Raw genomic sequence first — 15,962 nt, forward strand, 5'->3', positions numbered from 1 at the left:
TGCACTCCAGTCTGGGCGACAGAGTGAGATTCCAACTCAAAAAAAAAAAAAAAAGTAGTAATTTATAATAGACTCCAATAATCAAGAAGATAGGATACTCACTAAAAGTATAATAAAATAATATATAAGTAACAAGGTAATAGACAAAAAATGAAATTAAAAACATCTGAGCAAGTAAGAAAGCAGAGAGAAAAACAATTAAATAGAAATCGGGTCAAATTAGGAAATAAATATCAACATGGCAGGTTTAAACCTTAAAATGTCAATAATAATATTAAACATAAAGGATAAAATACAGTAATTAGAAAAATTTTATACTGAATAATATCTAATTACATATTACTAAGAGACACATCTGAAAAATAAAAGGACGATGGAAAGAATGTACAATGTAAACAAACACTAACCAAAAGAAAGACAGTTATACCAATATCAAGCAAAGTAGACTTTCAAGCAAGATATACTGCTAGAGATAAAGAGTGATACATACTTCATAATATTAAAAGGTTCAGTCAGCCAGGAAAACAAAATCATTTCAAATGCGGATGCATCTAATAACATGCAAGAGAAATTAAAATAGAAAAAGACACAATTATTGTCAAAGACTTTGAGACACTCTTTCCGAAGCTGGCAGAACAAAAATTAAGCAACAGAAGACCTGAGCAACACAATTAACAAGTCTGGCATATTGACATATCCAGAACCCAGCATTCAACAGTGGCAAATACACCTTCTTTTCAAGTGTATGGAGTTTTCCAAACTGTCAATATCCTGAGTCATAACTCAGTTCTCACTAAATTTCAAAGTATAGAAAGTACAAAGAGATATAACCTGAATAATTCCCATGTGCTTGGAAATTAAGCAATACAATTCTAAATAATTCATGAATCAAAGAAGAAATCACAATGGAAATCACAATTGTAAAGTAAAACATCACAACTGTTAAAGTAAGTAAAGTAAGAAATCACAATTGTAGAGTATTTTCAATTGAATGACAATAAAACTATAGTACGTAAAGGAAATTGTACAGCTTACATGCATGTTAGAAAGAAAACAAGCTAAAAATCAATAATCTAAGACTCTATTTCCAAAAGCTAGAAGAATAGCATACTAAATCCAAAGAAGAAAGAAAATAATAAACAGCAGAAGTCAATAAAACACAAGACCAACTTATGATAGAGAAAAACCAACAAAACCAAAAGTGGGTCATTTGAAAATGCTAATGAAATTTATATATATAAAATGCTAATGAAATTTATATGGCAAGAGCAAACAAATTAAAATGAGAGGAGGCAAAAATAATCAATGCCAGGAATAAAAAAGAATAACACTACAGATCCTACAACCTCCAAACATAAAGAAGATTTAAAAGGGATACATATTATAAATATCAATTTGTAAATTTCTATGAAACAGAAAATTCCTGAAAATCACAATTGACCAAACCTTGGCATAAAAGTAAACAGAAAATCTGAATAGTTATTGAAGAAACTGAATTCCACCAGAGAAAGTCCAAGCCCAGATGAATTTCCCTAGAGAATTCTCCTAATCATTTAAGCAACAAATTACATTAAATACTTACAAAGAATAAAAAAGAAAAACACATCATAGCCAGGTGCTCTGGATCATGCCCGTAATCTCACCACTGTGGGAGGCTGAGGAGGAAGGACTGCTTGAGTCCAGAAGTTCGAGACAAGACCTCAGCTCTACAAAAAAATCAAAAAATTAGCCAGGCTTGGTGGCACATGCCTGTACTGTAGTCCCAACTACTAAGGAGGCTGAGGCCAAAGATTTCCTGATCCCAGGAGGTCAACGCTGTGGTGAGCCCTAATTGTGCTACTGCACTTCACCCTGAGCAACAGAGTTGAGATTCTGACTCAAACACACACACACACACACACACACACACACACACACACCCCTCAACTCATTTTATGAGGCCTACAAAATTCTGATATCAGAAACCCATAAAACAATACAAGAAAGGCAAATTATAGCTCAATGTCTTTCAAAAGTAAAGCTGTAAAAATCATATGCATATGTATGTGCATAAAAATATACACACGTAGGTGTGTATATGTCTGGGTTTTTTTGTTTTGTTTTGTTTTGTTTGAGTCAGAGTCTCACTCTGTCACCCAGATTGGAGTGCAGTGGCATACTCACAGCCACTCCAGCGTCAACCTGCTGGGCTCAGGCAATCCTTCCGCCTCAGCCTTCCAATCCTTCCGCCTCAGTCTTCCAATACAGGTGGAAGCTACCACGCCTGGCTAATTTTTTGATGTATTGTAGAGAGGAGGTCTCACCAAATTGCCCAGGTTGGTCTCAAATCCCTGGGCTCAGGCAATCCTCTCACCTCGGCCTCTCAAAGTGCTGGGATTACAGGCTTGAGCCACCACACACGGCCCATGTCTGTTTCTATACACATAAACATACTTGCAAAGTGAACCCAGAACAAGACACCACAACCAAGTTCGGTTTATTTCAAGAATGCTAAGCTGAGCAGAGCACAGTGGCTCACACCTGTAATCCCAGTACCTTGGGAGGTAGAGGCAAGAGGATGGCCTGCGCCCAGGGGTTCTAGACTAACCTAGGCAATTGGTGAGACCTCATCTCTACAAAAAAATCAAAAACTTAGCCAGGCATGGTGGCACACACCTGTGGTTCCTGCTGCTTTAGAAGGCTGAGATGGAAGGATCACCTGAGCCCAGCAGGTTGGGGCTATACTCCAGCCTGGGCGACAGACACTTCAACTCAAAAAAACAAAAATAATTTGAGGCTGGTTTAACATTTTCAAATAAATGAATGTAACTCACCATATTAACAGAATAAAAGAGAAAAGCCTTATGTTCAAAAGATTTTTTAAAAAACATATGATAAAATTCAACACCCATCCAATTCAACACCAAAAATTCTTAGCAAACTACAGCAAATATCATATTTAAAGGTATAATACTAAGAGAGACAAAGATGTCTACCATCACCACTTCCATTCAACATTATACTGAAGGTCCTAGTCTGTAATCACATGAGAAAAAGAATCAGACAGGGAAAGTATATGAAGAACTTGGAGCAGCTTGTTACACTATAAAAGTATAGAAATACTCAAAGAATACAGGAACACATCAAAAAGACCCAAGAGCCAGCTTGAAGGTTTCCACTGGCTAAATCTGAGAATATTTGAGCATCAAAATAAATAATGATAGTAATAGAGTACAACATTAAATAAAAATATAAAATTCAAGAGTCTAGACAGACAGATAGCTGGAATGAATGTAAACCTTTTCCTCACAGTAGGTTTTTAATTAACAAATGTTATCATCAATAGATTCTAAAAATAGTGAGTTTGATGTTCAGTATATTTACATAGGCTCAAAGTATTTCTCCCCAAATTACTAAATTCAAAAAAGAAAACAGAAACTTTAGAGTAGAAAAGCCTGAAAATACTCTATATTAACCAAGTGATCAAGGTGAACACGCAGGGAGAATTCACATTATATATGTCCTAATAAAACATATTGAGAAAGACACATCAGCATCCATGTGATATTCTGCCAAAAATGTGAAACCTGAATCTAATTATAATGAAACATCAACCCAAAAAGGCTGAGAAATTGTTCCAGATTAAAGGAGATCAAAGAGACTTGACAACTAAATGAATCAAGGAAAAAACAATAACTATAAAAGACATCATTGAGATAATGATGAACTTTGAATATCCACTGCAGATTTTATTACGGAATGGTATGAATATTAAATATCCGGATTTTGATCATTGTATTGTGGTCACATAAGAAAATGTTCTTGTTCTTAGGAAATACACATTGAAGTATTTAGGGATAAAGGAGTATGTTGGCTTCAAATACTTTCAAATGGTTCAGGGAAAAAAGTAACATATGTACATTTACATGTGTGTGTGTATGTGTGTGTAGGTAGATATGTGTGCATGGGTATGTGTGTTTACAGACATGTGTATGTGTCTTTCATACATATAGAAAGATAGAGATAATATAATACAGCAAAAGGGGCAAAATTAGCAATTGGTAAATCTAGCAAAGGACATACAGGAATTCCTCATATTCTTCTTGCAACCTTTGTTAAATTTGAAATTAACACAAAATAAAAGTTACCAAAAATGATAAAGGGGAATATTTTCATGATCTTTAGATAAAAAAAGATTTCTTAATCAGGAAGCAAAAAAACACTAATCATTAATGAAAAAACTGATTAACCAGACTTCATTAAGAACTAATCCTAATGGTGCTGGGAAAACTGGCTGACCACATGCAGAAGATTGAAACAGGACCCCTATCTATCCCCATACACAAAAATTAACTCCAAATGGATCAGAGACCTAAATGTAAAACCTCAAACCATAAGATCTTTAGAAAATGAAGGACACACCCTTATGGAAATCAAGGGGAGGGAGATGGGATTAACGGTAGTAAATATCTGTCTGGGGACGGGGAAACACCTCTTATCAACAAGGGTACCTGAACGAAACATATGTGTATACCTAATCCTTAACTGTACCCCACAATATCATAATAAAAAATATTGATTATAAAAAAAATCTAATCCTACTCAAAAGAACAAAAAAGCAAGAAACAGAGTAGAAGATATAAGCATAAAGGTGCCAAAGGTGTTGTACTTGGCCTAGAAAACTCCCTAAATAAGAAAAAGAAACACTCCAAAAAAAAAAAAAAAAGTCTACAGGGTCAATAAAAAAACGAGCAGGAAATCTGAATAGGCATTTCACAAAAGATTATCTAAATGACCAGTAATCAATAATCGCATGAAAAGGTACTCAGAATCAGTCATCAGAGTTACTCAAATTTAAAAATAATAAATGACTTTACTATGTATGGGTGAGGACTTTGGGCAACTCTTCTCATACCCTGCTCACAAGACTAAACTGAGTGGACCACTTTGGAAATTTGGTAATTTCCATATTATCTGCCAATATGACCACGTCTCAGTCTACCTCTCCAGGCTCATCTTCTACTACGCTTCTCCTCCTTTACCATGCTCCAATTCCACTGCCTTTCATACAGTATCCCATTAGGCACCAAGCTCCTTTCTAATTCAGGGCATTTATACAGAACTCTTTCTTCAATGTGGAATACTCTGACGCTCCATAATGCACATTTATTGGCTTCTTACCTATCATTCATTCTCTGCATATTCCTTTCCAAATAGCTCAATTACTGTTGGGATCTCATGTGGTTCTAATAAGTATATTTCACCCCTAACACAGGGTGCAGAACATGCCCTTGCCCAGCCAATCAGCATATTCCACTCCTCTAGCCACATCATCTGATCCCTAATGAGTATGACCTAAGATGATCAAAACTGAGAGGAACTCAGGTCTTCTCCCGGAATATTGGAGAAAAGACTCTCTTTCCTACTTGCCATATGTCAGGGAATATACAGCTTTGGAAATTACTTCTAACCAACTAAGGATCATGAAGAGAGCGAGGCTTAAAATAATGGCAACAGTACAGAAGGCAGAATAAATGGAAGAAAAGCATCAAATCTTTGGTGACATCACTGAGCCACTGGATCAACTCTTGCTTGAAGCCAACTCTGCTTTCTACTGAGAACATCCTAAGATAATGTTCCTCTTAGCCCAGACAAAGTCTAATGATCTTTCAAGTCCCAACCTAAATGCAGCTCCAGAGGATAAGGCTTCCTCAATACCCAGACTTGGCCAAGACCCCTTTTATATACTCAAACTAACTTGTACTCCTTGTAGCATTAAATATATCTTAAATCATTTAATTAATGTGTTTATTGTCTTTCCATTAGAGAGTAAGTTTCTGAAGAACTGAGTTTTGTTCAACACTCTATTCCCAAGGTCCAGCATGGTGCCTGGCACATAAATATATCTAAATAAATGAATAACTGGCATGATAAAGAAATCATGAATAAATGAACATCATTGGAAAATGAAGTGTTCTACATAGATAACTGAAGTATATCCTGCTAAGCACAAATTCTTTTTGATTGTATTATTTTGTATGAAAACCTCTGAATCATACTTCCCTGACCTCTGAAACAGAGGCTAATTTTATAAAGAAACTTACTCTTCTTAATAACTTCAGGTCATCACTATGAACACCAACTTTTGTACAATACTATATATAATTATGCCCTCAAGAGCTAAGGAAATACAAAAGATAGTTCTCCTAAAGTAAATGGGCCCAGAACAAAGTGTTGTTAAAATATTTTGTTTAGGCCGAGCTCAGTGGCTCAGCCTGTAATCCCAGCACTTTGGGAGGCCGAGGCAAATGGATTACCTGAGCCTTCCGGTTCGAGACCAGCCTGGGTAACATGATAAGACTTCATTTCTACAATAAATCAAAATTAGCCAGGCGTGGTAGCACACACCTATAGTTCTGGCTACTCAGAAGGCTGAGGCGGAAGGATTGCCGGAGCCCAGCAGGTCGACGCTGGGGTGGCCGTGAGTGCATCACTGCACTCCAGCCTAGGTGACGGAGTGAGGCTCCAACTCAAAAAAAAAAGAAAAAAAATTTTTTTTTTGTTTTTTACTTCCTGATGATTAAGTAGATCACAAATGCTGAATTCTTAATTCTTTTTCCTTCTTCCCTAACAAGCTATTATCTGTCAATTCTTATTTGTTAAACCTACGGGAACTGTATTATTATGGATCTGAATAAGGAATAAAAGAATTCTACAAGTACAGTGAACATATTTTCAGTGTGTAGACTGCTGTGATAATCATGGCATTTTTCCATTTACTTTCAGGTTTTTGGCTACATTCTTTAGTCATAATTGGCAGATAAACAGTGCTTTACTATACCTTACCTACTAGAGCCGTTTTTTTAAAAAAAGATCAATAGAAAATATTATGCAGCTACAAAAAGAAATGAAGATCTCTAACACTCTAGGAAACATTGCTAAGTGGGAAAAAACTCAAGATATTAAAATGTGCTATCTTTGAGTTAAAGAAAGATAAGCCTACATCCATAATATATATGCTTCTTTTGAAAATATGAATAAAGGATAAATAAAAAGTTAATAAAAATGATTACCCATAGCACCTATGTTGGTGAGGATGTATAAAAACTGGAAACCTTGTACACTGTTGGTGGAAATTTAAAATGGGACAACTGCTGTGCAAAACATTACGGTAGTTCCAGAAAAAATGAAAAACAAATTTACAGCCAGGCACACTGGATCACAGCTATAATTCCAGCACTTTGGGAGGCTGAGGCAAGAGGACTGCTTGAACCCAACAGTTCGAGACATAGTAAGACTTCATCTCTACAAAAATTAAAATTAAAAAATTGTCTAGGCATGGTGGTGCATGATGACAGTCCCAGCTACTTAGGAGGCTGAAATGGGAGCATCATCTGAGTCCAGGAGGTCAAGGCTGCGGTAAGCCATGATCATGCCACTGCACTCCAGCCTGGGCAACATAGTGAAACCTCAACTTAAAAATATATAGATAGACAGATTTACCTATGACCCAGCATTTTACTTCTGGCTATATACCCCAAAATAATTGAATACAATATCTTGAAGAGATATTTGTACACCCATATTCACAGCAACATTATTAGCATTATTCCCAGCAGCTAAAAACAGGAAAACAAACCAAATATCTGATGGATGAATGAGCAAAATGTGGGATATATACTGAATAGACAATGGAATGCAACTTAAAGAAGAAAGAAATTCCTGCATATGCTATAATATGGATGAACCTTGAAGACACTATGCTTATTGAAATAAGTCAGTCACAAAAACACAAATACTATATGATTTCACTAATATGAGGCACTTAGTCAAAATCACAGAGACAAAAAGGGATCAGGGGGTTGGGGGAAGTATGGGAATAAAGAGGTATCATTCAATGAATACAGAGTTTCAGTTTTGCAAGATAGAAGAAGGTCTAAAGACAAATGATGATGGATGGTGATAGCTGCATAACAGAAATATACTTAATACCACTTAAAAGTGATTAAGATGGTAAATGTCATGTTATGTGTATTCTACCGCAATTAAAAAAAAAAAAAAATTTTATTATCCACAAGGAAAGAAAAACAAAGAAGAAAGTTAAATTTCTCTAAATAAAAACTTTTATAGTTTGAATTTTGATCAATGTAAATGTTTCATATAATATTGCAATGAAATTAAATCAAAAAGAAATCCCTAAAACTCAAAAAGAAGTGAGCATAGTGCAATAATTTTTTCAAGATAATAAGAGAAAAAAGACTGGTCAACCTAGACTTCATGCACAACGAGACCATCTTTCAAAATTAAGGCAGAAAAAAGGTATCTTCTGGCAAACAAAAGCAGAGTGTGTGACCAAAAGCACCTCCCCTCACTGTAGGAAATTCTCTATAGCAGGTAGAAAGAAAATGACCTCAAATGACATATAAGAAAAATCAAAACTTTAGAACTGAGAGGGAGGGGGAGTATGGAGGGATAAGAGCACATAGATGATCTGCTGCCCTTTCATCCAGAAGAGGGGGCTCTGCCGAGTTCCACACTTTAGAAGGCTGCACCTATCAAAAACATCAAAACCCAAGGACAATCAGTAACCGAATGAAAAGGAATTAAAACAGAGGGCTCACAAACTGAACTGGGTTCCCCCAGGGCAGACAATGAAGGAAGAAGAAAGGGGGCAAATCACAGCCACTGTTCTAGGAAAACCAGAGCATGAAAATCTGCTTTTGTATAACCTTGGCCACCCTAAATATCCCAAAGATGTCTAGGCAGACTGAGTTTCCCATATAACTGCATTCCCTCCTCCTCCTCCCTAATTTGAGTAATTTAACAAGATACTTGGAACTGCCTGAAAATCTTGAATTAGAAAAACAAAACGTAGGGGACATAAATCTGTTTGTCCTGGTTCTGTGTGGAGTTTCACCATATCAGTCTCCACCCCAGATTCAAGAACGACCCTGGCCCAACTTCTGTCCTGCCCGGCCCAGGGAGAGCATGGCTCCTTTAATAGCTCTGGCTGGGCCCTGGGTAGGAAAGCAGGTCAGGCTGTTGGCATAAACTGATTTCTAACTATTTCCAACTAAGACATTTTAAAAGTTGGCTTCCATTTGTATTCCTGCCCTAGGTACTGGAAGTGTTAGGGTCAAGCCTGGGTAGCAGCAAGGGGTCCTAAGTTGAATAGTATACATTCATAGCTGTTCACTTTATTACTGTGCTTTACAACAATGGTTTCCACAGAGTATCTTGTATGAAACAAATATTACACTAAAAAAAGATAATAAAGGAAAAATAGGAGGGAAAGAGAGAGGCAAAAAAACTAAGGTAAGTCTTTAAGATACCTAGATCACTTACCATCATTCTTTAATTCTCCTCTGCGCCAAGATCATTTACCATACAAATCCATGGAATATAACTCCTAAAATAAAAAATATATATTCTTAGTCATAACACTATCAGAAAATCATATTTTTTCATTAAAATATACAAATATCCTCCCCACATTTACATCAAACAAAAATAAAATAAAATCACTCTTTTATACTGCATATTTGGCTATACTAAGGCATGCTTTAAATACTCCATGCTGGGCGGGTGCAGAGGCTCAAGCCTGTAATCCCAGCACTTTGGGAGCCCGAGGCAAGAGGACTGCCTAAGTCCAGGGGTTCAAGACCAGCCTGGACAATTTGGTGAGACCTCGTCTCTACAATACAACAAAAAATTAGCCAGGCATGATAGTACACATCTGTAGTTCCGGCTACTTGGAAGGCTGAGGCGGAAGGATTGCCTGAGCCCAGCAGGTTGACACTGGGCTGCCCATGAACATGCCACTGCACTCCAGCCAGGGCAACAGAGTGAGACTCTGACTCTAAATAAATAAATAAATACTCCATGCTGAACAATACCTCACTGCTGTCCAAAAAATAAAAATAAAATGGAAGACAAACTATTAACTACATTAAAAATGCAGGCTATCCTAACCAGAGGTTCCAAACTTTTTAAAATTAATTAGAACACAGAGGGACAGGAAAATTGCTAGAAAAAAAATGACCTAACCCTGTAAGAAGAGCCAATGAACAAAGAAAAGAAAGCAGCAACTGGAACCAAACCTCCTGGGATAAGAACCTAGGTCACTGATCCTTTTTCAAGTAAATTCCCTCCTTTGAAATGCAGCACCTCAAATATAAACATATGACCACATAAAAACTTATATGCAATGTTCATAGCAGTATTATTAATAACTAAAATGTCCATCTATTGGAGGATGGATGTATAAAATGTAGTATATCCATACAATGGAATATTATTCAGTCATAAAAAAGAAGAAAATGTTGATACATGCTGCAACATGGATGAATTTCAAAAACATTATGCTAAGTGAAAGAAGGCAGTTATAAAAGACCACAGTTGTATGATTCCATTTATGTGACATGTCCAGAACAATAAAACCCATAGTGGCAAAAAATAAAATAGTTGGTTGCCTAAGGCTGAGGGGGTTGGGGGAAAATGAGAGTAACTGCTAATAAGTACAGTTGGGGGGTGATTTAAAATGTCATAAAATTCATTATGGTGATTTTAAATGTCATAAAATTCATTATGGTGATATGAATATACTAAAAACTATTTTTAAGTGGGGGAGTATCTGAATCACACCTTAGTAAAAGCTTTTTATTATTACTATTTTTATTTTAAAGATATGGGGTACAATTCAGGGTTGTTATTGTTTTTTTAATGCAGTGCCTCTGTGCACAAATCTTCAATGCCTCTCCATCTCGCTCAGAGTAAAAGCCAAAGTCCTGATGTCAGCCTACCCCGCCCTGAACTTTCTAGCTCCACATCTCTCTGTTCATTCCACTCCAAGCACACTGGCCCCTATATGTTTCCCAACATGCCAGACACATATTCACCTCAGAGCTCTACACCTGTTGGATCCCCCATCTGGAGCACTCACAATTCACTCATCTTTGTGCAAATTTCACTTTGTCAGTAAGGCCTCCCCATGTCACCTATTTAAAATCATACCCCTCCCAGACAAACAAAAGCTGTTCATGCCTTACAAAAATGGTAAAGGAAGTTCTTCAAGTTGAAACAAAAGGACACTAAGTATTCATCTGCTGATGGACACTTGGGTTGGTTCAGTAAATAGTGCTGCAATAAACATACAAGTGCAGGTATCTTTTGGGTATATTAATTTCTTTTCCATGGGTTAAATACCCAGTAGTGGGACTGTTGGATCAAATTCTATTTTTAGTTCTTTGTGACATCTCCATACCATTTCACATAGAGGATATACTAATTTACATTCTCACAAAATTGCACATGCATCCCATAAATCTGTACAAATTTTTTAAAATGCTGACAATGTGAAAATGTATGAAAACATAATTCCCTATAAATGTAATAGTATGGTCAAATTCCGTATACTCTAATACTATAATGGTGATACAAAAATCACTTAACTCCAGTTTAAAAGTTAAAAGAAAAAAGGACTAAAAAAAATCATAATTACAATAATTTGGTTTGAGATATCACCTGGAATCTCAGCACTTTAGGAGGCCAAGGTGAGAGGATCACTTGAGCCCAGGAGTTTGAGACCAGCCTAACATAATAGTAAGACCTTGTCTCTACAAAAAAAAATCAAAACATTAGCAGGGCATGGTGGGGCATGCCTCTAGTCTCAGCTACTCATGAAGAAAGAATTGCTTGAACTGAGGTGTCTGAGGCCAACCTAAGCAACACTACGACCCCATCTCTTAAAAAAAAAAAAAAGCTGTCACAACAAAGGCCATTATATAATGATAAAGCAGCAATTCATCAAGAGGATGTGATAACTGTAAACACATATGCACTCAATACTGAAGCACCTAAATATAAGGAACAGCTGGGCATGATGGTTCACACCTGTAATCCTACCACTTTAGGAAGCCGAAGTGAGAGGATTGCTTGAGCCCAGGGGTTTGAGATCAGCCTGGGCAACTTGGTGAGACCACATCTCTACAATAAATCAAAAAAACAGCTGGGCATGGTTATGTGTGCCTACAGTCCCAGCTACTTGGAAGGCTGAGGTAGACAATCACCTGAGCCCAGCAGGTCTACGCTGCAGTGGCTGTGAACGTGCCACTGCACTCCAGCCTGGGTGACAGAGTAGGACGTCGACTCAAAATAATTAATTAAATATACATATATGTATATGAAACAAATATTAATAGCACTGAAGATAAAAATAGATAACAATACAGTAATAGTAGGGGACTTCAATATCCTACTTTCAACAAGGGATGGACCATTCAGACAGAAAATCAACAAAGATACAGGGAACTTAAATAATACTACAGACCAAATGGACCTAACAGACATATGCAGAATATTCAATCCAAGAGCAGCAAAGTACACATAATTTTCAACACACGTAGAACATTCTCTAGAAAAGATCACATGGAAGACCATAAAATAAGTCAACAAATTTAAGAATATTGTAATGACATCAACTATCTTTTCTTTCCAAAATGGTATAAAACTAGAAATCAATAACAGGAAGAAAATTGGAAAATTCACAAATATGTTCATATTAAACAACACACTCCTGAACAACCAGTGGGTCAAAGAAAAAAATCAAAAGAGAAATTGAAAAGTATCTTGAGACCACTGAAAATGGAAACACAACATAACAAAATGGGATGCAGCAAAAGCAGTTCTAAGAGGGAAGTCTGCAGTGATAAAAGCCGACATTCAGAAAGAAGAAAGATCTCAGCTGAGTGAGATGGTGGGTACCTGCCGTCCCAGCAACCCAGGAGACTGAGGCAGGAGGATGGCTTGAGCCCAGGAGTTTGAGGCTGTAGAGTGCTATGATCATGCCTGTGACTAGCCTCTGCACTCCGGGGTAGGCAACATAGTGAGACCTCATCTATAAAAAGAAAGAAAGAAGAAAGACCTCAAACAACCCAAATTTACACCTTAAAGAACTAGAAAAAGAACACATTAAACCCAAAGTTAGCAGAAGGGAGAAAATAACAAAGAACAGAGCAAAAATCAATGAAATAGCAACTGGAAAAAAAATAGAAATTATCACCTAAGAATTGGTTTTCCAAAAAAGATAAGTAAAACTGAAAAACGTTTAGCTAGACCATAAATAAAAGAGAAATGACTCAAATAAAATTAAAAATATAAGAGACATTACAGCTGAGGCCACAGAAATACAAAAATATTTTAAGAGACTACTTTGAACAATTATATGACAACAAATTAAATAACTTAGAAAATATGGGTAAATTCCTAGATATATGCAACCTACCAAAACTGAATCATAAAGAAACTTTAAAAATCTGACCAGATCAATAACAAGGAGCCTAAACTCGAAATCAATACATTTCCAAGAAAGAAGAGTCCAGGACTTTATGGCTTTACTGGTGAATTCTACTCATTTAAAGGAGAATTCATGCCAATCCTTCTCAAACTCTTGCCAAAAATGGAAGAGGAGGAAATAACTCCGAACTCATTTTACAAAGCCAGCAAAGTCACATACGGACACTACAAGAAAAGGAAGTTACAGGCCAATATCCCTGATGAATATAGAGTCAAAAATCCTTGACAAAATACCAGCAAACCAAATTCAACCACATATAAAAAGAATCATACACCACGATCAAGTAAGATCATGAGATAGAAGAACAGTTCAACATAAGCAAATCAATAAATAATATACACCAGTGTAACAGAATGAAGGATAAAAACCATACAATCATTTCAATGGATGCAGAAAAAGCATCTGTCGAAATTCAATAACCTTTCATGACAAAATGAAATTGAACCCTTATCTCATCCAATATACAAAAAATCAACTCAAAATGGATTAAAGACTTAAAGATAAGATCTGAAACTGTAAAACTACTATCAGAAAACATAGGGGAAAAGATTCTTAGAATTGGTCAAGATAATTATTTTTTTGGATAAGACCCCAAAAGCACAGGCAACAAAAACAAAAACAGGCAAATGGTACTGCATCAAACTAAAAAGCTCCTGCGCAGCAAAGGAAAACAACTGAGTGAAGAGACGACCTACAAAATAGTAGAAAATATCTGCAAATCATCCCTCTGATAAGAGGTTAATATCCAAAATACATAAGGAACTTAACTCAATAGCAAGAAAATAAATAATCTGATTTCAAAATGGGCAAAGGGCCTGAATAGATATTCCGCAAAGGAAGATACAGAAATGGTCAACAGGTATATGAAAAAAATCATCAGGAAAATGAAAATAAAATCCACAATGAGACAGTGGCAACTTACAAAGCTGTCAGAATGGCTATTCTCAAAAAGATAAGTGTTGGTGAAGATATGGCAAAAAAGGGTACCTACACTGTTGGTGGGAATGTAAATTAGTACAGCCATTACAGAAAACAGTATGGAGGTTGCTCAAAACATTAAAATGCCACTTCTGGGTATATAACCAAAGGAAATGAAATCAGCATATGGAAGAACCACCTACACTCCCACGTTCACAGCAACATTATTCACAATAACCAAGATATGAGTCAATCTAAGTGTCCATCAATGGATGAATGGAAAAAGAAAATGTGGTATACATATGCAAAATGGAGTATTATTCAGTCTTTTAAAAAGAAAGAAATCGTGTCATTTGTGACAAAACAGATGAATCTGGAGGACATTATGCTAAGTGAAATAAGCCAGACACAGAAAGACAAATACTGTATGATTTCATGTATATGTGTAATCTGAAAAAGGTTAAACTCATAATAGCAGAGCAGATACTCAACAGTATACTGTGTTACCTTCAGGCCCCGACCCTTGGGGGCGGGGCAAGGCTGATAAACACATTCTTTCTTAAACAATGGACCTAAAAATGGTTGAGGACAAAAGCTCATTTGAAGGACAAAATGGCTTCAATCTCCAGGGATCCCTCTTCCCCCTGACACTTTCCTCCTAGACTACCTCCATAATGGCTCACAGTTCAGGGGGTAGTACCTGATGGTCATGAGACTTGATCTACAGCATCTACTATAAAACCTAAGAATGATATTTGCAATATTTTTCAGACTTTGAACTTTGATGGACCCAAGGTCCTACCCAGACTAGAACACAAGGAAGCAGGCTCTACAGGTCCTACAATGCCCTCTCCCAGAAATTGACTCTGCAACAGGAGGACAGTCTTGACACTCTCCCCTCTATGAAGTCATCAACCAATCAACAGCCCCTATTTATCTGCCCACCAAGTTCTCTAAAAAACCCTATCCTGGGACCCAAGGGAGGTCCAAAGTTTACCTGTACAACACTTATCTACCTAATCCTGAATTGTACTCTACATCTTTAAAATAAAATAAAAAAGAAAGAAACCGAATTGTCCTAGTTTTGATGAAAACCAATGTATCTTTTTTAAAGTTGTTTTTAATCCTACCTGAAAAACTTTGCCTTACCTACATTTCTAATGTTATCCTTTAAACACTTTATTGCATTAGGTTTTACACTTACATGTGTAATGCTTTTTTTTTTGGCATATGATCAAAAATAAGGGTCAAGACACTGTTTTTGCATAAGATGCCCGATTTTTCCAACACCATATATTGCAAATACCAAAATCCCTTCAAAAGATGAAAAGATGAGTCAATTTCTAGACCCTCTATTTTCTTCTCTATTTTTTTCTATTGATCTACATTTCCAGTCTTTCTCTTTTAATGAAATCCACTCTTTCTTTCTAGATTAAGCTGGAGACTTAGATTTTGATTTATATAATCTTTTAAATATAGAATTTTAAAACCTTTGTCCTACAGAATTTGTAATTTATGTTTTCATTTGTTCAATACCAAATATTTCCTGAATTTTCTTGTGATCTCGTTGACGTGAGGTTAATTTAAAAATATGTGGTTTGATTTTCAATAAGTAGAATTTTTAATATACATTTTATCTATTGATTTGTTTTAACAAATGGTAGTGAGAAAAAAATTTTTTTTAAAACCCCATCCTCTGAATTTTCAAGGA

The 15,962-nt window shown here is 36.1% G+C and overlaps 1 protein-coding gene across 1 annotated transcript in view; it reads right to left on the minus strand.

Moving 5' to 3' along the window:
• Positions 1–12,781, minus strand: part of SCAPER (S-phase cyclin A associated protein in the ER) — a gene marked incomplete at its 3' end in the record, with an annotated part of 218,865 nt that extends 206,084 nt beyond the window's left edge. The window contains exons 1-2 of the mRNA XM_021711065.1: positions 12,742–12,781; positions 9,325–9,388 (exon numbers count right to left, since the gene is read on the minus strand). Of these exons, the coding sequence (XP_021566740.1) occupies positions 9,325–9,330 (6 nt within the window). The remainder of the gene's footprint in view (positions 1–9,324; positions 9,389–12,741) is intronic.
• Positions 12,782–15,962: the final 3,181 nt, after the last annotated feature.

Source organism: Carlito syrichta, unplaced genomic scaffold (genome assembly GCF_000164805.1).
Source record: "Carlito syrichta isolate Samal-C Ts95f unplaced genomic scaffold, Tarsius_syrichta-2.0.1 Scaffold81549, whole genome shotgun sequence".
NCBI classification, from domain to species: Eukaryota; Metazoa; Chordata; class Mammalia; order Primates; family Tarsiidae; genus Carlito; species Carlito syrichta.